At 52.0% G+C, this 25,145-nt stretch overlaps 1 protein-coding gene across 1 annotated transcript; it reads right to left on the bottom strand.

The window, feature by feature from the left end:
* Nucleotides 1-16,657: 16,657 nt before the first annotated feature.
* Nucleotides 16,658-17,123, bottom strand: LOC308256539 (general transcription factor IIH subunit 5-like). Its single transcript, XM_080684881.1, has one exon. The coding sequence runs from the start codon at nt 17,058-17,060 to the stop codon at nt 16,845-16,847; it is 216 nt and encodes a 71-aa protein (XP_080541007.1). The 5' UTR covers nt 17,061-17,123; the 3' UTR covers nt 16,658-16,844.
* Between the last annotated feature and the right edge of the window lie 8,022 nt (nt 17,124-25,145).

The raw sequence follows: 25,145 nt of genomic DNA, 5'->3' as shown, positions 1-25,145 counted from the left end.
GGTGTCACAGATTGTGTTTATTTCATATGTTAATTAAAGAGAAAGGGGTATTTTATTTTATTGACGACCAGGTTCTCCAAGGCTGCGTTGTCTGGGACACAGTGTGTCTCAGGTGTCTGTCGCACGCTGGGTATTAATATCGTCGTGACGAGAGGTTAAAGTTTTTAATGAAGAGGGGCAGCTCCGATTTGTGTGTTTCCAGCCACATCGCGCCTCTTCCATGGGGGAGGGAGGGGAGCCCCGAATCCCACGGAGCCATCATCCAGGACAGCGCTGGGGGAGTCAGGCTGTGCAGGGCGCTCGGCGGCGGGCGCCGTCCGTCCTGAGCAGCAGTGGTCCGTGCATTCATCTGCAAGTCGCGCATGATGCTTCATCGGGAAATGCACGATGGCGTGTGGACAGTAGAACAGGGAGAGAGCTTTGGAAGAAAAATCCCCATTCCTCCTTGGAAAAAGCATTTGACATGCTTCGTGAGAAAGGCGCTTGCCAACCTGAGCGTCGGAATGGGGGTCACCACCCTGGTCCCACGCGGCGGTGAGGAAGGGCTCGGCGTCGCTCGCTGCTGGTGTTCCTTCTCCAGAGGGCAGTGCCATGGTCGTTACTTTAAAAACTGAGCTGGTCATGTACAGCTCCCTCGGGCCGACCCGTCTGCCTCCTCAGACGGCACAGGCAGGGCAGTGAGGCGAGTAAAAGCCTGGGGCGGACGGTGCTGCTTTAGGCGCCTTGGAAAGTCCACAAATCTACTAAGGATGAGAGTTCATGGAGAATGCCCGCAGAAATATCACTCCATTGGTTTCTTCTGTCTCAACAACAGAGTCAGGAGGGCACATGTAATATTTCTAGTGCCTATTCATTTATTTATTCACTAGAGGCCTGGTGCATGAAAATTCATGCACTGGGGGAGGAAGTTCCTCAGCCCGGCCTGCCCCCTCTCACAGTCCGGGAGCCCTCAGGGGCAGGAGGTGACCTGACCATCAGGGGAAGGCAACGCCCCCATCACACCTCTGCTGCTGCCACTGCCAGCAGCGCAAGCCTCGGCCGGCCCTGGTTACCTGAGCCTCGGGTGGCCCTGGGCGGCTGGGCAGCTGCCATCTGAGGCTTGCCTGCACCTTGGGCCAGCCCTGGGTGGCTGGGGGGGGGGTCTGAGGGTGGGTCAGGCTGCACCGTGTGCCTGCCACCCCCTCTCCCGGTGGGGCTGAGGGGACTGGACACCACCATCTTGTAGCTATGGTTGCCACCATCTTTGTGATGGTGTGATGGTCAATTTGCATATCCCCTCTTTATTAGATAGGATTTACTTGACAAATATCTATTGGCTCTAGGGCATGGCCTGAAGTGGGAGTGTGAGGATACGCAGGAGGCCAGGGACATAAGCAAATACCCACTATGTGCTCTCCAGAGCAGGGCCAGTGAGGGTGCAATAAATACAACAGGAAAGGGAGGGTGGCCTCCCCGGGGGGCGGGTGAGGAGAAAGAGGTGACATGCCTACACTTAGGCCGAGGCGGAGAGAATATGGGCTGTGGGTGGCTTCACAGGACGTCCTACTGCATCGCCAACATTTCTGGACAGAGTTCTCCCCTTCAACGGTGAAGGTATGGACCTTCATGGCAACTCTAGTGTTTATTGAGTTTTATACAGATTTTAATGCTTTTCTGTTCTCTGTAAAAATAATACTGTCTATTTTATTGAAACGGCTTGATATCCACCTGAAGTTCTGCAGCCGGAGGTTATTTTCTGCAGCCGATAGGCTGGAGGTGCGGTTTGTAGCTCTCTCACAAACAGCCTGTGGACGCGCTGAGAACGTGCCAGCGGTCGAAGAGGGAACGGCTGCGGGAGAAAGTGCCGTCTCCCTGCAAGAAAGACTGGGGCTGGCGAGGCGCTTTGTGCCGTAAAGGATCGCTCCCATTTGCGGTCCTGAGCTCCTGCGTGGCATTTGCTTCAGCCCTTATCTTTACGTTACAGCGATGGCACCCACGTAGGCTAAGCCCTCACTGGCAGCATTTTGAAAGTCATTCCAGCGCCGTGAATGTAAAACAGGGCGATCAGGAAAAATGTGTTTTCTTCCCTGGGCCGAAAACCATCATTTAAACTGTTAGAAGCCCCAGGGCTCTATCACACAAAACCCATCCCCGCAGTCAGACCTGTCCTTCTCCAGAGACGGGGTGTGTGCGTGCGTGTGTGTGTGTGTGTGTGTGTGTGTGACCAAGACCATTGCTTCTCCAAATACTCATTAAAAAACCAAATCATCATTTCCGTGCAGGACTTGGAAAGCCACGGATTCTCAAATAAAAGGAGCTAACGGTCTTGAAGGGGACCATTTTGCACTCAAAGCCTAATTTTGGGTTGAGAAGCTGGGAGGGGCTCTACGCGGATTTTTACCCCCAAAGAACGCTGCGCCCCCGCAAAGAACAAAGAGAAGAAGCCGGGAGGAGAGGCGCCAGGCTTCCTTCACGTGTCCAGCTCTCTGCTTTGTACAAACGGCGTGAGTGGTTTGGTTAAAAAAAAAAAAGGAGGAAGGGGCCGAAGGGACCGGGAAAATAATGCGTCCGTGTTTCCCAACGGGCAGGAATGAGCTGCCAGGTGGTGAGAAACAGATCGGCATCGAAGTTTTCTCAACGTCAGCTCTGGTCAGGGACAGGGGTTTAAAACGACCAGGTTAAACCCACAGAACGGATGCTAAGCTGGTGCGGTTTGGGGCCGTTTATGGAAAAGCAATGCAGGCAGCGCCTCCTTTCGCAGTTTACAGAAGCACCTGCGGCTTGTTCCCAGCTTGGGGGAGCCCCCTGGGGCCGGGAGAGGAGCCGCGAGCGGAGCCCCTGCTCTCCGGGAACCACCTCTGTCTGCTTACTCTGCGCACACCTCTCTCCTCTCTCCTCGCACCAGTCTCCCCGCAGGCGGGTGCAGAGTGGCTTCCATTTTTAGCATCTGAATCCCAGGAAAAGTGTCCGAGAGAAAGAAAATTAAGGTGCTAACGCGTGTGTCACGGGAAACCAGAGCGAGGTGACACCGAACAGAAACGTTCTAGTTTTCACTGAAGAATGTAATTATGACTCTGGGATGACAACAGACTTCATGAACTGATGGTCACCAATTCCAACCCGAACCATGAACTCTTCTCATTCGGAGAGCCCTTTGACACTTGGGGAAAAAAAGACGTTGTACGTATGTTGGACTTGGTACGCTCCATTCTGAAAGCATCTCAGACATTACCGATCGGCGCTGTCTTTCTTGTCAGTGTTGGAAACAGGGTAACCCCAAATAAGCAGAGGCACAGTTGGCTGCATACATATGGTGTCCAGTATCTTCTCAGTGGAGAGGCCTGGAGACCGAGGCTGGGCCTGGCAGGACAGTGGCGAGATGGGGATCTATTCATGGGACAGAACCAATGGCTTTATAACCTCAGAGCCTCCAATTCAAGGGCAAGGCGTGCTCGAGGCTAAGGGCCCGCCTTCCATCGAGTCCTGCACGGCGCAGCGAGTGAATGAAAACATGCATTTACTCGTGTTTGCTCACAGTGGTGAGCAAAACGGAAAAGGTCCTACTTTATGGATCAACGAGAGAAGCGAATTAGCGTGGAGGTAGAAGCTGTGACACACGGCGTGCAGGAACAGTGCTGAGAGCTATGAGAATATTCAGCAGGGAAACCTAACCAGACCCGGCGGTGGAAGGAGGTGGTTACGATTTGGGGGTTTTGGGAGCCCTTTCTGTTGCATTTTTTAGTGTCTTTCCCATGAGCCAGCGGAAGAAATTAGCCAACAGAGGTGTTGAGGGGCCCTGCAGAGCTAGGCCAGGGTCGCTCTGGGGGGTCTGCAGCCAGAGGGCTCGCTCCCCAGGGCCAGGCCGCTCTGGACGGGAGTGCAGGTGTGTGGCAAAGGCCAGCTGGAGACAGGCGTCCCGATGCTGCCGCTCCTCGCGTGGTCCCCTCGCCACGGTGCCTGCCTGGCTGGTCTGGGCGAGCTTCATGTTAGCTTTCCGTGTGTTTCCCCCGTGGACGTTAGCCCTCGGGAAGCCCTGAGATCAGAAGCAGAAATCCCTGGCTGCTGCCGGGGATGGCATGGGGACTGGAGCTGCTCCCCTCATTTAAACAGGTCTCCTTCCTCTGGAAGCTCCGTCATCTTCCGCGGCGGCTTCTGTCCCCCGAGGGCCGCCGGCACCAGGACCTCCCGCAGCAGCAGCAGCGGCAGAGGCAGAGGCTGGGGCAGAGGCAGAGGCTGGGGCAGAGGTAGAGGCTGGGGCAGAGGCAGAGGCTGGGGCAGAGGCAGAGGCTGGCGCAGAGGCAGAGGCAGAGGCTGGGGCAGAGGCAGAGGCTGGGGCAGAGGCAGAGGCTGGGGCAGAGGCAGAGGCAGAGGCAGAGGCAGAGGCTGGGGCAGAGGCAGAGGCAGAGGCAGAGGCTGGGGCAGAGGCAGAGGCAGAGGCTGGGGCAGAGGCAGAGGCAGAGGCTGGGGCAGCGGCAGAGGCTGGGGCAGAGGCTGGGGCAGAGGCAGAGGCAGAGGCTAGGGCAGAGGCTGAGGCTGGGGCAGCGGCAGAGGCTGGGGCAGAGGCAGAGGCAGAGGCTGGGGCAGAGGCTGAGGCTGGGGCAGCGGCAGAGGCTGGGGCAGAGGCAGAGGCAGAGGCTGGGGCAGGCATCCCATTGGAACGGGGCTCCGGAGGGCGGGGCTGGGCAGGTGGTCGGTCGCTGTGCCCTGGGCCCTGAACAGTCCCTGACACACGCGGGTGCTTATTATTTATGTCGAGTCAGTAAGCGGATGCATAGATGACTCTTCGGGTTGGTACGATCTCCTCTGGAACAGAGCTTCTGGAACTCAAAGACCTGCCACCCTTCCTGGCCAGGAGCCGTATCGTGACTCTAACGATGGGGTCAATGTCCAGATCGGGACAAATGTTCCCTCAGTCACACAATAAGGACTGTATCGCCCGCTGTACACGCTGCTTCCTGAGGCTTTTAAGAATGGTTGTTTAATGGAAAAAGTATTTATATCAGCAAAGGAAAGATTGGTATTTATCAATGACTAACAATAACGAGAGGCTGAACTGCAATAAAAAATAAGTGACAAAAACAGAAAGTGTCAGAAATACGTGGAAAGGTAATCAAACGTCTGGCTTAAAGTAATCAGATTAGCACTGGGGGTTAGATGTGGACCCTGTTTTAGGAGACCACATGATCCAGAGCATTTTCAGATGCTCAGGGTTGGGAGTGGGTTAGTTTCACTGCAGTTTCCATGTTTGTAGTTACATTTCTTCTTTCTTTTCTCTTCTTTTTTGACTTAAATACATCTCCGCACCCCCACCCTCTAGCCCTCTGGCTTCTACTTTCTGTCTCTAGAAGGTCAGCTTTCCTCAGTGGCTGCACTGATTTACGCGCTCCCCTCTGCCCCCCGCCCCAGTGCACAGGTTCTCTCTTTCTTCACCAGCATTTGTCATCTCCTGTCCCTTTGGTGACAGCCATTCTAACAGGTGCGAGGCAGTATCTCATTGTGGTCCTCATTGGCTTTTCCCTGATGATTAATCACGTTAGCATCTTTTTATGTACCTGTTGGCCATTTGTATGTACATTTTTTTGAAAAATGGATGGATAGATAAACAAGATCCAACTATATGCTGCCTACAAGAGATTCCTTTAAGCTTTAAGGACACACACATGCTCAAAATGAAGAGGTGAAAAAAGTATATCCAGGCAAGTGGAATCCAAAAGAAGGCACAGGCAGCTCTGCTTTTATCAGACAAAATAGACTTGAAGCCAAAAATGGAAACAAGACACAAAGGTCATTGCATAATAATAAAGGGTCAACTCATTAAGAAGATGTAACCATCATAAATGTATATGCACCTCATATTGGAGCACCTATATAGACTACACAAGCACAAACATATCTGAACAGAGAAATAGACATACAGTAAGAGTAACGAATTTCATTACCCCGCTCTCAGCCAGAGGGCGCTCATCCCATTGGAAGTCAACAAGAAAACATTGAACTTGAACCATAGACCAAATGGACCCGCAGACATTCCATTCAACAAAAGCAGAATACACTTCTCAAGCACGCAGGGGACGTTCTCCTGTGTAGAGCCGATGATGGACCACAAAGCGAGTTTTAGCAAACTTAACGTTAAAATCCTACCACATGTCCCTCCCGACCACAGTGGAATGAAACTAGAGACGAACAAGAAAAAAAAAAACTGGCCAATCGACAATATGTGGAATTAAAGAGCACACTCCTGAATAATCAGTGGGTCAAAGAAGAAATCAGAATGGAAATCAAAATATGTCTTAATGCGTCACAGTTCTACACAGACCGGTTGCTCAGTTTCTACATTGTGACTTTTATGCCTTTTTTTTCCAGGGCACTGGAATGAAATTGCCATCTTTCATTCACCGAAAATATTAATATTTATACTAATAAATTATTGCATTCATGTTAATCAAACAGCTAGCTTTTTAACATGTTGAATAATTAGGAAAATGAAAATGACAGCCACAATGAGATAACACTTCACATCCACCAGGATGGCGAGAAGACAGATAATCAAAAGCATTAGAGAGGATGTGGCAATATGGCAGCCTTCAGATATTCCTGCGAGTGGGAATGCAAAATGGTGCAGCCACTTTGGAAAACTATTTGGAACTTTTAAAAGATGTTAAACAGCTGGGCCAGCATGGCTCCGTGGGTGAGGGTCAACCCATGAACCAAGAGGTCATGGTTCAATTCCTGGTTAGGGCTCATGCCCGGGTTTCAGGCTCAGTCCCCAGTGGGGGGGTGAGTGCAAAAGGCAGCCAATCAATGATTCTCTCTCATCCTTGATGTTTCTATCTCTCTCCCTCTCCCTTCCTCTCTGAAATATATATACATACAGTCACCATATGACCCAGGAATTGCACTCCTAAGCTGGAGAGAAATGCTAACACACGGCCACACAAAAATTCATATGTGAATATTCACAGCAGCACTATTCACAACAGCTATAAAATAGAAACAGCCTAACTGTCCATCAGCTGATGAATGGATAAGCCAAATTTGCTATATGTGTACAATGAAGTGTTATTTGGCAAAAAAAAAAAAAAAAAAAAATGGAGTGAAGTCCTGGTGCGCACTCCAGCAATCACGCTGAGTGAAAGGAGCAATCACCAAAGGCCGCATGGCGCAGGGTTTCATTTCTGCAAAGTGTGCAGCATAGTCCAATCCACGGAGATGGAAAGTAGCTTGGTGGGTACCAGAGGCTGTCACGACCAAGCGAGGGTGGAGATTGACTGCTGAGGGGGGTGGGCTGCTGTTTTCAGTGCTGGAAACGCTCTAAAATTAGAGCGTGGTGATGGCTGCGGAACTCTGCATACACTAAAAGGCACTAAATTATACACTTTGAAAGAGTGCATTTGACGGTATGTGAACTTTATCTCAATAAAGCTGTTATAAAAAGAGAGGCTGGAAAGTCTCCTGTCTAGAATAGAAGCCGGTGCTCGGTGGAGAGTAAAAAGACCGGGGAGACTTTCATCTCCACTTTTCTCTTCACTTTCTCCTCGGCACCTCACTCCTCAGCTCGGCTGTTTACATCTGAAGTTCACAGGGAGAGAGTGGGAAATCTCAGGAGGAAAGGGAAAATATGAAGCTCTTCTGGAGAATTACTCCAGGTTTCAAGAAAAAGTGGTTAAAATAACACAGGCGCCATAAAGAATTAAAGACATCTTTCCACTGCATTCCAGGCCTGAGAAGGAGGGTTTCCTTTGGCATAGAGAAAAATATTAGACTAAAATAAAAAAATAAGGATGAGTATAATTCACGCATATTTACCATATTATGCAGTATTACTACTTACATATAATTTATAAATAAATACACTGGGTCAAAGGTCCATGCTTACGAATATTGTCTTCATGTCTGCAATCAACAAAGCCAATATCAAGCCTGGAGACCACCTGCCTCGCCCATGGCACTGCAGGAAACAGTAGCCTCCCAAGGTGAAGGGCAGAGAACTGGACAGAAGCCTGAACCCACACGTGGGCAAAGGTAGCAAAGCTCCGTGAGAGCTCAACCTCTCCGAGACTGAACAGCACCGGCGCCAGCGGAGGCAGCAAGAGACACGCTTCGTCCAGGGCTTTTTTGGGGGAAAGTAAGCAAAAGGTGTTGGGAGGGCTAAAATGTCCGGGAGGAAATAGTGAGAAAACCCCAAGATGTACAATACCAGGAAGCAACAAATCCTGTTAGGGATGGCGGGATTAAACCCCACCATGTGACCCTAATCCCAACACTAATCTTAATTCTATCCCTACACTATCCCCTAACTCTATCATTATCCCTAACCCTAACTCTAACCCTAATCCTATCCCTACCCTAACCCTGATCCTAATCATATCCCTACCCTATCCCCTAACCCTATTCCTAACCCTAACCCTAATCCTATTCCTATCCCTAACCCTAACCCTAACCCTAATCCTATTCCTATCCCTAACCCTAACCCTAACCCTAATCCTATTCCTATCCCTAACCCTAACCCTAACCCTATCCCTACCCCTAACCCTAATCCTATTCCTATCCCTAACCCTAACCATAACCCTAACCCTAACCCTAACCCTATCCCTAACCCTATCCCTAACCCTAACCCTATCCCTAACCCTAACCCTATCCCTAACCCTAACCCTATCCCTAACCCTAACCCTAACTCTAACCCTAACCCTATCCCTAACCCTAATCCTAATCCTAAACCTAATCCTAATCCTATCCCTACCCTATCCCCTAACCCTATCCCTATCCCTAACCCTAATCCTAACCCTACCCGATCTCCTAACCTCGCGAGCCACATGCGGCTCTTTGGCCCCTTGACTGTGGCTCTTCCACAAAATACCACGGCCTGGGAAAGTCTATTTTGAAGAAGTGGTGTTAGAAGAAGTTTAAGTTTAAAAAATTTGGCTCTCCAAAGAAATTTCAATCGTTGTACTGTTGATATTTGGCTCTGTTGACTAATGAGTTTGCCGACCACTGCTAACCCTATCCCTATCCCTTACCCTAATCCTATCCCTATCCCTATCCCTAACCCTAACCCTATCCCTAACCCTATCCCCTACCCTAACCCTAACCCTATCCCTAACCCTATCCCTAACCCCTATCCCCTACCCTAACCCTATCCCTAACCCTATCCCCTATCCCTAACCCTATCCCTAACCCCTATCCCCTACCCTAACCCTATCCCTAACCCTATCCCCTATCCCTAACCCTAACCCTATCCCCTACCCTAACCCTAACCCTATCTCTAACCCTATCCCTAACCCTATCCCCAACCCTAACCCTATCCTCTACCCTAACCCTAACCCTAACCCTAACCCTATCCCTAACCCTATCCCCTACCCTAACCCTATCCCTAACCCTATCCCCAACCTTAACCCTAACCCTAACCCTAACCCTAACCCTAACCCTATCCCTAACCCTATCCCCTACCCTAACCCTATCCCTAACCCTATCCCCTACCCTAACCCTAACCCTATCCCTAACCCTATCCCCTATCCCCTACCCTAACCCTAACCCTATCCCTATTCCTATCCCTAACCCTAACCCTATCCCTAACCCTATTCCTAACCCTAACCCTATCCCCTACCCTAACCCTAACCCTAACCCTAACCCTAACCCTAAACCAAGCATGTCACCTCGTGGCCCGCGGGCTGCATGCCTCGTTATTTGGCCCGTGTTAGCCTTTGAGTTTGACACGCTTGTTGTAGAGCGTTTTCCATGCACTTTCTCCTTCATCACCTCGTTTCACTCCTACAACACACCCTGAGCGGGAGGGCACACGCCATCCTTCACATGGCACCGGTGGGGAGCGCAGGGGCTGGAGGAGAAAGTGATCTGTCTGGGCTGCGGGACAGCTCCGAGGTGGGGCAGAGTGGACGCCACGCTCTGACCGGAACTGGAGCGTGTCTCCTGCTGCGTCCTCTGGCGCCGGAGCTGTTCAGTCCGGAGGGCTGAGCTCTCACGGAGCTCGGCCACCTTTGCCCATGTGAGCACATGCACAGCCCATCCACACAGCGTGTACGACCCAGAACGTCGCACGCTGAGAACGTGACATGGATGCAAATATTTGACAAGGATGCCAGCTGCTTAGCCCGTATCGGAGTTCCCTTTATTGCCCTTCTTGTTAAGTATGCTTCGCAGCGAGCTCAGAGGCCAGGATTGCATTTGTTGATGAGAATGACAGCGCCGTTCTGTTTTTTCCCTATCGCTGTTACTCGATTAAAGGATGGTTTCATTGCAAAACCGTTCAAGATCGCTTTTTGTCATGAAAACGTATCAGAAAATAGACGTTCTTATACCTACATGCAAGCCTTTTTACACCTGTATTCATGCGAGCAGCCTAACATTAAAAGACCACACAACAGTGTACCGAAGGAATCGAACTTAAAGCAGTTAGAGTCAGTTTAATTCCTGCCCAGCCATCAAAGACAAACTGCATCCAGTAACAGATCACGTAGACTCTGCCGGGGACCGGTCTCCCATCTGCCCATTGACTGGGTCCAGAATTGACGTGAATTATTACGGTTATCAGTGAGGAAGGACCAGTGCCCCGCGTTTAATCCTGGGCAATGGACGCCATGACCGCACCAGACAGCGCTTGGCCTCTGCTCTGCAGCCTGAACGCACCGGGAACTTGCGGGAGTCACAACTGTCCGCTGTCACACCCCTGGGTGCTCCTCTTCTGGATCGTTCTTCAAGAGAGACTGGCTATGTAGCAGCAGATTTAAAAAACTATCTCACACTTATTGCTACTGAATGCAATTGATATTACTTTACATCATGCATCCTATACAACAATTTGAATACATCAAACATATTTAAGTTCTAGTTGTATATGGCTAGTCATTAACATATTTATGCAAATGTTAGAGTAATATCATCTTGGTATTCTTAATACCCCATACAGTAGAAAATCTCAATTTTATCTTCAATATTTTTCTTCTATCTTCTTCCTTTCATTTTTTTTTCTACTGACCTTCAAATTAACTGTAATGTGTTCCAGCTATTGCTTCTTACTTTATTATTCTTAGTGTTCTTTTGAGAGAGAGAGAGAGAGAGAGAGAGAGAGAGAGAGAGAGAGAGAGAGAGAGGAACATCAGTTTGTTATTCCATCTATCTATGCAGTCACTGGCTGACTCTTGTGTGTGCCGTGACTGGGAATCAAACCTGCCACCTTGACATATGGAGATGACTCTCTAACTTACGGAGCTACCCAGCCAGGGACTGTTGTTCTTATTGTTCAACTAGATGTTGGGAACAGGGTCCTCAGGGACTCTGTGCCATGGGGATGTTTGGGTGGTTAAGCCATGCTACAGCCCGTGCCACAGTGTCAGCTGTTACGTCCTGGTTAACCCAGAGATCCTGGACGTAAGAGGGGAGAAGACACGTTCAAACACGGGGCGTGTCGTGTGTATGCAGAGGAGCGGGGAGGAGCTGTTCCCGCCTCTACAAACTGTCACCGGGCAAACTCCACAAGAACATCAACCCGAGTCACACAGGAATGGGGAAGGACAAGCTTGTGAAAGAAAGGGGGAGCCTGGCCCCCCTTACCCAGCCTAGCCCGCTCACCCCCCTCCTCATGGTCTAGCCCAGCCGTGGGCAAACTACGGCCCGCGGGCCGGATCCGGCCCGTTCGGCTGTTCTATCCGGCCCGCAGAGCTGAAAGAGCGGAGGGTTCTCTTGCTCTCCCCTCCGCTCCTTTACTTTGAATTTATATTAGTTCACACAAACACTCCATCCATGCTTTTGTTCCGGCCCTCCGGTCCAGTTTAAGAACCCACTGTGGCCCTCGAGTCAAAAAGTTTGCCCACCCCTGGTCTAGCCCCTTCTGCTTGGCAGGAGTTTTTGCCTCGTTTAGTCTGTGGAGCAAGTCCTCATCTTTGGGTTATTACTGTCTGGGTTTCCTTTGCTCTGTAGGTGTGGCCTGGAGTAGAGACTATTCCCTGGACCAAGAATGAAGAAGGTTTGACCTGGCATTTGGAAGAGAAATGTAGCTTCCAAATACCACAATTACACCGAGTGGCCAGATTATGATGATCTCTGAACGCATAATAATCTGGCCACTCAGTGTGTGTGTGTGTGTGTGTGTGTGTGTATTAGAGGCTCGATGCATGAATTCATGCATGGGTGGGGTCCGGCCAGCCTGGCCAGGGGGACAGGACATGGGCAGTTGGCCGGTCTGCCTGCTGGTCGAACTCCTGGTCGAGGGGACAATTTGCATATTAGCCTTTTATTCTATAGGATAGACACGGAGTGGCCAGATGATTATGCGTTCAGAGATCATCATAACCTGGCCACTCAGTGTATGTTAGGAGAGGGGCTGTTGAAAACAAACCACGTGGAGGATGCTGGCCTGAGGGGGCGGGGAGCTCCCATTGTGATCATGGTGGTTGAGGTTACCACTGATGGGGGTCCATGTAGCCACGGGGGACCCACACCTGGGCTGGGGGATTCCTACTGACTCCCAGAACAGCTCAAAAAAGAAATATTGAGGTTAAGAAGGGGCTTGGGCCCAGCCGGTGTGGCTCAGTGGTTGAGCATTGACCTATGAACCAGGAGGTCACAGTTCCACTCCCAATCAGGGCACATGCCCAGGTTGCGGGCTTGACCCCCAGTGTGGGGTGTGCAGGAGGCAGCCAATCAATGATTGCCTTTCATCATTGGTGTTTCTATCACTCTCTCCCTTCCTCTCTGAAATCAATAAAAATATTTCTTTAAGAAAGAGAGGGGCTGGGGAGCTGGGAGGAAGCTGCATGAATCACGCGGCCCTGCCCTGTGTCAGGCCCTGCACTTTTAGGACAATTCTGAGCAGTGACTGTAGAGACCACCATGAGCGTGAGGTCTAGCATGTTTGTGCACCGCGATTGGCACAGTCTGGGTCAGTCCGTGAGGGCCCTCGGGTTGGGGGGGGGTGAGGAGCTCTGGTGGTGCTGTGTCAGGAGGGTGGACAGCGCCATTCTCTGCGGCTGCATCTCCATCCGCTGGCCGTCGGGGGTGGAATCTGTCCTCACGTCTGAAGCAGGGCCTTCTGCAACAGGCTAAGTCATCCTCCCTCTGTCTCCCCCGAAGAGCCCTGCTCCCCTCTTCCGCAGGGGTCCGATGGGCAGCCTCACTGTTTCTCGAGTCACCGGACGCGTCGCTCTACTGTTTGCTAAAGTAGTAATTGCTTCCGACGGCAGCTTCATGGCTGTTGACTGTGGTGTGGTGGATGGTGTTTAGCTCCCTCACTGCTGGTGCCCGTGGCTTCCCCATCAGTGCCCCCATCAGTGCCCCCATCAGTGCCCCCTCCCGGCTGCTCTGCGCCAGCCTTGCAGGACGGTGCCCCCTCATGGCCTCCTCTCCGTCACAGCTTTCCGAGCTGCCGCCGCTCCCTCTGCAACTCCCCTCCTGCTCCCCCACTCCCCCTCTCCCAAGGCCGTGCCTCCTCCACGCACCGCCTCCCACGAACTGCGCCCTCTCCGTCCCCTCGCTTTCCTCCACAGCCCACGCTGTTGCCTTGGGGCCATTTTACGGGGCGTTTATTCCCTAGAGCACGCCGGGCCTACGCCTCCCCACTCCGACCCTTCTGCTTCACCCCAATTTCCACCACAATCTTCTCATCGACGTGCCGTAACCCCCAGTCCCAGGCTGCCCTGCCAGCCTTCCTTCCGCTCTGGACTCAGCTTCTCTTGGGGTTCACGTCCCTGACTCTCGTGGCGTCCACATGCTCTGCCCTTACTGGCCTTGGCCGAAGTGGCGCACTGAGGTTGTCACTTTAAACACATGCTGTTCCCGCTCCCCAAACAACCATCAGCCCACAGGTACACGTTCCTCTCGGGGGACGCGCTAATGTGTGTTGTTTCCTGTAATCAGACCTGTGCTTCAGACACGACGCACAGACATCAGATGCCAGACCTCTTTAGCCTCAGCAAGGAGAGCAGCGGTCTGCGAGGGAGGCCTTGCTCCATGTCACAGATGGGGAAGCTGAGGCTGGGGGTGAAGTGCTCATCTTCGCCTACATGCCAGTGCGTGGCGGGCTGGGGGTCCCTCAGGCCTGCCTCCAGCACACGGGCTTGGCCCAGGCTCGGCCCCGCCCCGGCAGACCACCTGGCCACGGGACGCCAGCTTCTCCAGGCCCTTGGCCCCTCCTCAGCAGGGTCCCTGCCCTCATTCCGAGCTGACCCCCTTTTCCCAGGCAGTTTCGCGGGCGCGCTCCGCACACCACTCGGGGATGTGCCGGCTGCTCTGTGTGTGTGTGTGTGTGTGTGTGTGTGTGTGTGTGTGTGTGGCGCTGTCTGGCACAGACAAAGGCACAGATGCGGCAGCAGGTGGCCGGACCTGCCCCTGAGCGGCAGGAAGTCGCAGGACTGGGGAGCAGGCGCATCTTCGAAGGGACCTGGGGATGCAAAGGCCTGTCCCCTGGGGCCTGGGCATCAGGCTGGGAGCTGAGCAGAGAGCCCAGCCTCAGAGGCTGTTGACGGAGTTGCTGGAACTGGGCAGGTGGCGGCTGGTACACTAGGATCACAGCAGAGCCAGGAGTGTGGGTCAGGGTTCAAGTCCAGGCTGACTCGGGGAGCTGCTGCAGCCTGGGGGTGGCTCTGTCCCAGGGTCCGGGGCCCACTGAGCCTCTCCGAGAGACAGTGACCTTGGGCCGAAGTGATGAGGCGCTGGAGTGAGAGGTGCTGGAAGGGAAGCTGGACAGCCCGGCCGGCGTGGCTCAGTGGGTGAGGGCGACCTAGGAACCAGGGGTCGTGGTTCGATTCCCGGTCAGGGCACAGGCCCGGGTTGCAGGCTCCATCCCCAGCGTGGGGCGTGCAGGAGGCAGTGGATCCATGATTCTCTCTCATCATGGATGTTTCTCTGTCTCCCTCTCCCTTCCTCTCTGAAATCAATACAAATATATTTTCTAAAATAGAGGAAGCTGGACAGTACGTGGTGGGTAAGAGAACCTTGCCTCATTCCTTAAAAGCTCCCGATTAGGCCCACATTTTGTCTTGTATTTTTGTGTTTATTTTCTATCCATGAGCCAAAAACCCAGATGGGTTTATGTGAAGACCTGTTAGAGGTGGCGACTCGGATCAACCCCCATTCTTGTTTGAGGTTCCACAACTAGTGTTCAGTCGCTAGCTTGCTTCTGAGGAGGGATGTGCCGGAGCGGGTTAAGTAGCCAATAGCTGGAAGGGTTATCTGCAGAAACGTTTTGTTTCACGATGCGGCGGGAGTCGCTTTTCCAGGAGGATCAGCAGCTGCATTGCGTGACCCTCGCCTCTTCCAGCTCCCGTGGGGCCAGGAGCTGCGGGCGTAGCGGGGTGGCCTCCGGCCCACCCACCTGGATGAGGTTATTTCTACGCCGATTTCCCGTGTGCTTGCTTCTCATGTGGTGCAGTCAGCAGCCAACACCGACGGGCAGTGATTGCTGCAGGGCCCGGACCAGCCACAGCAGAGCGGGCTGCGGACCCGGAGCTGCGGTCCTGTTGGTAGCGTTGTACTCGTCCCCTCCCTCCGCATGCAGCCTGCCGCCTGGGCTGAGGCACTGGGCACACGCAGGGCAGGCGGCCCAGGTTCTGTAGGGCGGGTCTGCTGCAGAGCTCTCTGGGGTCAGGTCCCCCTGCACGTTCTGGGCCCGCGCTGCCCAGCCACCTGGTCTCTGGCTTTGCTCCATCCCGAGGCTCAGGGACAGGAAGGCGGGGGCTTGGCTACCGGAGATCAAGACTTGGCCGAGGTGTTGCAAGGTCACACACCCTGATGTGAAGCCACTGTCGTTGGATCTGAGGCCTCTCTAGGTTCCTTTAGGAGGTGGGGGTGGGGTGGGGCTGACCTTCATCTACTTTCATTCCAGGAGCGGGAGTTGGCACAGCCTGGCTGAGCGGTGGCTCTATGACCAGGAGGCTATTGAGGAGATCAGAGTAACAGCTGCCACTGGAGAACCGAATGTGTGTGGCTGCCAGGCGTGTGCTGGGCAATTATCTCCATCCTCCCATTAACGCCTACAATAACTGCCGGGGAGTGTGGGGGACAGCTGCTGCCCACCCAATGCCACGTGCTCTTCACAGTCACAGAGTTGGGGCGAGGCAGTGAGGGACCACCAGGCCCTAGCCCAGCCTTGGGCAAACTACGGCCCGCGGGCCGGATCCGGCTGTTCTATCCGGTTCGCTTGCTCTCCCCTCCGCTCCTTTCCTTTGAATTTATATTAGTTCACACAAACACTCCATCCATGCTTTTGTTCCGGCCCTCCGGTCCAGTTTAAGAACCCATTGTGGCCCTCGAGTCAAAAAGTTTGCCCACCCCTGCTAGCCCCAGCTAGGTGGAGTCCATGGCTAAGTTGTGTCTCCTGTAGACGCTTCTCTTTCTTCCTTTCCTTTCCTCTCCTTTCCTTTCCTTTCCTTTCCTTCCCTTCCCTTCCCTTCCCTTCCCTTCCCTTCCCTTCCCTTCCCTTCCCTTCCCTTCCCTTTCCTTCCCTTCCCTTCCTTTCCTCTTCCTTCCTTCCTTCCTTCCTTCCTTCCTTCCTTCCTTCCTTCCTTCCTTCCTCCTTCCTTCCTTCCTTCCTTCCTTCCTTCCTTCCTTCCTTCCTTCCTTCCTTCCTTCCTTTCTTCCTTTCTTTTTTCTTTTTTAAAAAACTTTATTTTTTATTTTTATTTTTTTTAAAGTTTTGTGTGTTTTATTAATTCTAGGGTACATGTAGTAAAAAAAAGAAAACCACACACACAGAAGAAAATAACAAGAATATCAGTTCAGGGGCTTTTTTCTGAACAAACGATCCCCGAGTCTTTCCCGCAGCATGCTTCTTAGCAAGGCTCTACGTCTAGCCTGTCACATAAGACACTAGGTGATGAGTCTCTTGCATCTGTTACTTTTAATATCTAATATTTTCACTTCTGGGTAAGAGAAAAAGCATTTTGGTCCATCAATTCACCTACTCGCTCCTGGAGGACATTAACCAACTCTGCTATTACGAAGACATGTGTGTCATCAATGTCTTGAATGATGAACTTCTTCCCTAGGGCATTTGACTCATCCAGGTACAGCAGAAACTGCTTCATGGCAGGGTCACATTCTATAAGCACTCCTTTCAAGATGTTGACCATCTTTTCCTCAGTCAGAAGAAGCAGATGACCTTAAAAATGCTCCGCCCACAGAACCAGCAGCACTCCAGCCTAAAAAAACTTTATTGTTGAGATTATTACAGATGTCCCTCTTCCCACCCCCCATTACCCTACTCCACCTGGTTCCCCTCCCCACCCCCACCACAGGCCATTGCCACCCCATTATCTGTGTCCATAGGCAATGCATACATGCATTCAAGATCTTTGGTTAATCTCTTCCTGTTCCCCCACCCCCGGCCCCCCAGCCCTCTGAGAATTGTCCATCTGCTCCATTTCCATGCCTCTGGTTCTATTTTATTCACCAGTTTATTCTGTTCATTAGATTCCTTATTTGTTTATTTTGATTTTTAGATTCAGTTGTTGATAGATATGCATGTGTTGCCATTTGTTCATATTTTTTATCTTTTTCTTTTTCTTCTTCTTCCTGTTCTTTAAGAATACCCTGCAACATTTCATAGAATACTGGTTTGGTGGTGGTGAACTCCTTTAGCTTTTTCTTGTCTGTGAAGCTCTTTATCTGACCTTCAATTCTGAATGATAGCTTTGCTGGGTAGAGTAATCTTGGTTGTAGGTTCTTGCTGTTCATCACTTTGAATATTTCTTGCCACTCCCATCTGGCCTGCATAGTTTCTGTTGAGAAATCAGCTGACAATTGTATGGGTGTTCCCTTGTAGGTAACTAACTGCTTTTCTCTTGCTGCTTTCAAGATTCTCTCTGTCTTTTGCTCTTGGCATTTTAATTATGATGTGTCTTCATGTGGTCCCCTTTGGGTTCTTCTTGGTTGGGACTCTCTGTGCTTCCTGAACTTGTAAGTCTATTTCTTTCACCAGGTAGGGAAGTTTTCTGACATTATTTCTTCAAATAGGTTTTCAGTATCTTGCTCTCTCTCTTCTTCTGGTACCCACATAATGTTGGTACACTTGAAGTTGTCCCAGAGGCTCCTTACACTATCTTCATATTTTTGGATTCTTATTTCTTTTTGCTTTTCTGGTTGGGTGTTTTTGTGTTCCTCATATTTCAAATTGTTGATTTGATTTTCAAAATCTTCTAATCTACTGTTGAATCCCTATATATTATTCTTTATTTCAGTCAGTGTATTCTTAATTTCTGACTAGTCCTTTTCCATTTTTTTTTTTGGCATTCTCACTAAGATCCTTGAAAGTCTCACTAAGTCCCTTGGAGGTTTCTAGCAGATTCTTGAGTAACCTATAACCATGGTTTTGAACTCTATATCCAGTAATTAGCTTTCTTCTGTTTCTTTCATTTGTGACATGTTTCTTTGTCTCCACATTTTGGCTGCTTCCCTACGTTTGTTTCTATGTATTGGGTAGAGCTGCTATGTCTCCTTGAGTTGGTAGAGTGGCCTTGGGTAGTAGGTGTCCTATAGGGTCCAGTGGCTCAGCCTCCCCAAGTCACCTGAGGTAGACTCGCTTGGTGCACCCCTTTGTGGGCCTTGTGCACAGTCTTGTTGTAGTTGAGCCTTGATTGCTGTTGGTATCACTGGGAGGAATTGACCTCCAGGCCAATTGGCTGTGAGGACCAGCTGTGTCTACAATGGAAGAACTGCTGTGCAGGAGACACCCTTATGGGGCAGGACCTGCTTCAATGGGGCTCTGGTGCTCACTGAGTGTGCCCTTTGTGTGTGTTGCTTATGGATATGTAGAGTTGTAATCTGGTGTGGTTTGACACTGACCATTGAGTACACTGGCTCTTGGGTCTCCAGAGAGGTGCAAAGTCAGCCACTGCCAGGGTCCACCCAGCAGGAGCTACAGAGAAATCTTCAGATTCTTCCTCTTTGTATCAGGTTTGGAAGTGCCCAGATGAGGCCCAGCTGTGAAGCAAGACAGGCTGGTGATGGTGCCAGCCTTGGGCCTTTTATTGATAGGTTTGGGACTCCCTGACCCAGCTGCAGCTTGTTTGACGGATTTTAGCCTGAGCAAGAACAGGACATTCATATGCACACAGCTTGGGTGGGGTTGTAAATTGGATGAGGTGGGGTCTTAGGGAATCACCAGAACAAACAAATGGCTGCCAGTCAGCCCTGTGACTGAGGAGGCCCCTGCATAGGATCAATGATCCATGCGAGAACCTCCATTTGGGAAAAAGCCATCCTCTGAGTTCCTGCCCCGATGTCAGACAGTCCGGTTCCTCCTTGTTTGTGTCTGTGTCCCCTAGAGCCTCGCCCGGCAGTGGAGCTCAGAGGAAGCGGGACCTTGTAAGTTCAGTTCATGGTGCTGGCCTTTTAAGAGGAACAGCTGGGTCTCCAGCAGCCTCTGTGTCACTGAGCCCCTATCCCCACTGGTTTTTACAGCCTGTAGTTCTCACTACCTGTAGGGACTTCTTTTCCCAGCCCTGGGAGCCTGGTCTGGGGGTCTGGTGTGGGGCTGGGACCCCTTGCTCCTCCAGCAGCCTCTGTAGAGATGATCTCCCTCCTGATTAAAAAGCCGAACACATGGTGCTGGACCAGCCCGTTCTGGGCCTCCGCACCTCCTACCCATCTCGGTGTGCTTCCTTCTTTACTTCTCTAGTTGTAGGACTTACATTCAGCCAGCTTTCTGGTGGTTCTGGATGATGGTTGTTCTGTATCTTAGTTGTAATTTTGATGTGGTGTGGGAGGTGACGCATACAGGCGTTTGCTTACACCACCATCTTGGTTCCTCGTTAGATGTTTCTCTTTCTGCAGCGAAGCTCCAACCATGAAGACAGGAACAGGGCCCTGGAGGGGCCCAGAGAGATTTTCTGGAGAGAATGTCTACTGCCTGAAAGAGGGGTGCGGCAGAGCTGACCTCTGGTTTGGGGTACTGCATCAGATGAGGGCATTTCTGTGTGGTTGGAACCATTGCAATTTGAGGGTCTATATATGACGGTAGTTTATTCTCACTCTCTGACTCATGTAGCAAATACTATGATCTCAGGAAGTAAACTAAGAAACTGAGATGCAGAGAAGATGAATAAATTTCCACCAGAAAAATATCAACACCGCTAAGATTGGAGTCCAGATGTTTCTGCCCCAGAGCCCATGTGAGAATAAGCTTGTCATGTGGTTTCAGTCCCTTAGAAAATGGAACCAAGAAAGGCTAGCAATGGTAGGCTAAGGGCCTGGAACAGACTCAGATGGAGGTGACGCCATAAGGAGATTCTGATAAGCCTGGAGAGAGGGCGCCGGGATCCTGGTTTCTCAGAGAGGAGGGAGCTACTTCCTGACCTTCTACGGGAAGTGTGGGCTGTAGGGAACCCTAAAGCAGTGCTTCTCAAACTCTGCACACCTGTCACCCAAGGGTTTTCTTAAAATGCGGATTCCAGCCTGGCCAGCGTGGCTCATGGTTGAGCGTTGACCTATGAACCAGGAATTCACGGTTCGATTCCCAGTCAGAGCACAGGCCCGGGTTGCGGGCTCCATCCCCAATGTGGGGCAAGTAGGAGGCAGCCAATCAATGGTTCTCTCTCATTATTGATATTTCTATCTCTCTCTCCCTCTCCTTTCCTCTCTGAAATCATCTCTCCCTCTCCTTTCCTCTCTGAAATCATCTCTCCCTCTCCTTTCCTCTCTGAAATCAATAAAAACATATTTTTAAATAAAATAAAATAAAATAAAATAAAATAAAATAAAATAAAAGGCAGATTCTAGTGTAGGCAGCCTGGGCTGAGGCCTGAGATCTACATTTTCCACATGCTCTTGGGGATGTTCATGCTGCTGGTCGGGGGACCACACCCGAGTGGGAAGGATCTGTGAGGCTTGGTTCAACGGTGAGCATCTTAGAGTTCAAAGTCCAGTCCCCCAAGAGCTCCCGATGTTTAAATGAACCGACTCTGTCCATGTATGCTCTAAATTACAAAACTCTGGTTCCCAGCGTGCCTTTCAGAGCAGCACCTGGTCGTCGGGATGCCTGGGTTGGGCCTCCCGTCCAATGTGAGTCCCTGGCTGTGTGGATTTTGCAGGTTCTGGTCTGCAGGTGGTGAGAGTTTATAGTCATGAGAAGCAGTGGCGTGCTATAGATCAAAATGTTTTCCCTTATTTGACTGTAATCTATGGGGAAGGGTGAAATGGCCAATTGATTACAATGTAGAATATAAAAAGATCAAAGTCCGACAGCACAGAGCCGCCCGCTGTCCCCAGCACGGAGCAGGCGCTCACGGGAAAATGTTCGTGTAATATATGAGGCATTAAAAATTCTGTTGCATTATTCTTGCCACCAAGATTGTAATGAAAATGGGAAACGGCACCAACTTAACCCATTCTCATTACAACCGTTAGATTGTAATCTCACGCTCGCCCCTCCAGAGGATGCTAAATGAGATTTTAAACAAAAGAGGACAGAGAAGTATGGAGAATAAAGGCGCAAATAGAAATTGGAAAGTTAAAAAGAGTGATGCCTGGTAGACTCGGGTTCGTCGGAGGCGTTCTCTTTACCTAGGAAGCAAGAAGGGAGGGCAGGGCCTTGCAAAGACCCATTTCGTCCTGGGTGGGAATCGCAGCACAGCCCACGCACGGCGGCCGTGCAAGACGAAGAGGAACGCGTCAGCACAACTTTGCACTCGCCCTCTGGCAGCTTAGCTCACTTTAGGTTAGAGGGTAACAATGAAATGACAAAAAAAAAAGAAAAGAAAAATATACTCAGAAAACCACCACCACCACCAACTAACCCCGAGAGGAAGGACCTCACCAAGGTCATGGTCTGCCCATAGTCCAATCTGGAGCTCTCTCCTCATGTTCGCCTCGCCAGGCAAATGAGCAGGCTTAAATCATACAAGCATACTTGCTTCCTTCGTTTTCCTATTGTGTACTGGAATGAAGACTCTTGGAAGGTAACATGCAAAAATGTATAGTATGCATGCAAATCCCATGAGAGACACACCTTCCAGGATTTATGGACAGCCTTGGGATCCTGGCCATCCTGGTGAATTTTTCAGAGAAAGCCATACATTCTAAGCAAGTCTACAGACATTTACTGAGCAATTACTGGTTCCAAAGTATTATAACGTTGCCTAGGAGGAGAACAGCCTAAATTCATTCATTACGTCATGGGGAAATGTATTTATAGATTTGCTGTGGGCCAGACACACTGGCAGGAGCTGGGAGAAGGTTGGATTGGAGAGGTAGGATCCTTATCATGTCTGGTTGAGTGGTAGAGCGAGGCGCTGCACAAATAAAGCAAATGTATATATATAAAAAGCCAGCGACCATAACGGCCATAACGACCATAACGATGGGTTGCTATGACGCCCACTGTGGCCAGCGAACCAGCCCGATCAGGGTGTGGGGCCGGCCGGCCAACCTCGTAGCCCCTCCCCGCTCCCGGCCTGCCCCTGATTGAACTCTCCCACCCTGATCAAGAGCGGGGTGGGCTGGCCAAACGCCCCTCCCTTCCCCTCCTCCCCGGGCCAGCCCCGCCCCCAATCAGCAGGCCCCACCACAATAGGCCCACAGCCCCTTTCACCCTGACAGCCGGCTCACCCCTGATCATAACCTCCCACCTCAATAGGGGGTGGGGCTGGCTGGCCAACCTCCTGCAGCTCCTCCCCCCAGCCGATCCCACCCCTGATTGCCCCCCCCACCCCAATAGGAGGCGGGGCTGGCCTGCCAATCTCCTGCAGCCCCTCCCCCTGCCTGGCCCTACCCCAGATCAGCCCCCCCACCCTGATCAGGGGCGGGCTGGCCGGCCCACTGCCCACAGCCCCTCCCCATGGCCACCCTGCCCCCAATCGGCCCTCCAAACCCAATCAGGGGGGAGGCCCGCTGGCCAATTGCCTGTGGCCCCTTCCCCCAGCCAGCCCGGGCTTGATCGGGGGATCAGGGTGGGCCAGCCAGCCAACCTCCCGCCATCTCCTTCTCCCAACAGGCCCAACCCTGATTCACCCCGATTGGGGCCAGACTGGCCGGACCCCACCCATGCACAAATTTGTGCATTGGGCCGCTAGTAATTGTATAATTACAGTTTGTGCTAATAAATGAAAATGAAAATAACGAGCTAGTAAGAGAAGGACGGAGAGGGAGAACTCATCAGCAGGGCCGGGAAGGAGTGGGGCTCTCCCAGGAAGTGGCATTCAAGGAGGACCTTGAGCCAGCCCAGGAGGAAGTGGGAGAAGCCTGCCCCTGGGGGAGCAGAGGGGCTCCTGCCCCCGGTGCTGGCGGAGGAGAGGCGGGCAGACCATACGGTCCGACTAGCAAATCAGAGCGCCCTCCTGCGGGGAGGCTGGGTCACTGCCGTGGCTGCCACCTGACAGCAGAGACATAGCGGGACACTCCTGGCCTCTCTTCTTTCTTTCCTCCCGTCGCCAGCAAGTGCCTCCCTTGGGCCACACCTCACTGGCCGCCAGGGGCCGTGGGAACCAGGCAAATGCCTTTGCAGAAGAGGGAGGGGCGAGGAGAGGTGGGGAGTGGATCTCAGCAGCAGAGGCCCAAACACCAATGGGCACACAATGTGTAAACCGGCAGCATCTGCTTAGAGAAAAGAGAAGGGGGGGTGGGGGGCCTATGTGCATAGAATGGTCGGAGGAGGCCGCTCTGTGGGTGAGGGGGTACACGGAGGGGAGGCTGGGGGGACAGGGTCCAGGCGGAGAGAAGCATGTGCAATGGCCCTGGGGTGGGGACACCTCTGCCTGCTGGAGGGACGGGGCGGGGTGCGGGGGGAGCAATGAGGAAGGAAGCGGAGATCAGCAAACACGAGAGAGAGGAGGCCGGGCAGAGGAGGGCTGGGCAGCTCATGGGGGGCCTTTCTAGCCAGGGCAAGGACTTTCTTTTCAGCTGAGTGCAAGCGAAGGCCCTGGAGGTTTGGAGCGGAGGGTGGCGGGCCCCGCTTCACGCTTCTGAAGGCTCGGGGGGCTGGAGGGGAGCAGGGAGAAGCAGCAGCGCTGGCGAACAGGGAGCCGCGGGCTCTCCGAAGGAAAACAAGTAAATAAATGTGTCATTGCAAGTTGTTAAAATTGACGGAGAGAAGTGACAGGGGAAGAGGAGAAAGACAAAGGGGAGGGCTAACGGGGTGGTTGGGAGGGAGAGGCCCCCCCCTGGGGGAGACTCCACGTGGGCCAGGGACACATCGAGGGCATCGCGCCTGCTTCCCTGGGTCCCAGCAGGATCCGTCCGCAAGCCCAGATGTTGGAGAAAAACACTTAAAAAGTAAGCAAACGGCCTCCGGGGGAAATGCATCCTGTGTCCTTCGGTAACGCATTCCAGCGCTTATCGCGGTCCCAAAGGGTTTATCTCTGCGTCCAATTTGCATCCACCCGGCTCCACGGGAGCCTTTTCTGCCGCTCTGAGTGGAGAATGGAGGGCAGCTCGCTGAGCCCTGAAACGTGGCCTCATTAAGTTGCCCGCTCGCTGGCGCTCGGTGGGACGCCCGCCTCGCCACTGCGCCCCAGTCCCGTGCCGTTGGGGAGAACGGTGACACACGGGAGTGATGCTGTGCGTCGCCTGCGCTGTGGCCCGGCCTGCTGGAAACTACGGATCGCCTCTGGACGCCGGCCCGAAGTCAGATGCAGAACGAGCCGCAAAGGGACCTGCCCGGAGGGTTTTGCAATTCCCACTGCCGAAGCCCGCGGACGGACGGTGGAAGCGAGTGGAAGGAAATGAGGGGAGAAGCAGCGGAGACAGTCCAGTGAATGCGTTCTGAGGTTATCGGCTGCGTTGTTTGGACAGCTTCGGTAAGGGTGTTGCAGAGCTACGGTGATGGGGAAATAAGGATTACAAAAACTACACACACGATTACGGAATTGCATCAAAGCAACATCGTATTTCAGGAACGCCTCGGCTCTGTTTGCTGTCTTTCAGGGAAGAATTCGGTTTGCGATGAGAGGGAGAGACAGTGACGCTCTAGCGCTAGACGGCTTTCTATGGGGATATTTTGTAGATGACGGTTTGTGTCCATTTTACAGATCAAAACATAGATTCATTGTTTATTCACAATCCCACTGTCTTATCCTTTTGGTCTGGTGTCATATGTACAGGATAGATACACTTGAACGATGGTTTTCTAGTAATAAAAGCTAGTACAGAACCTGGGCAAATACTTTAGAATAACGCTCACGATGAACTATAATATGACATGTCCTAAAGACGAGAGAAGGAAA

Source organism: Plecotus auritus, assembly GCF_963455305.1.
Source record: "Plecotus auritus genome assembly, chromosome: 8".
Classification (NCBI taxonomy): Eukaryota; Metazoa; Chordata; class Mammalia; order Chiroptera; family Vespertilionidae; genus Plecotus; species Plecotus auritus.
Note: the sequence above shows the minus strand (reverse complement) of the source record. Positions and strands in the feature narration are given on the sequence as shown.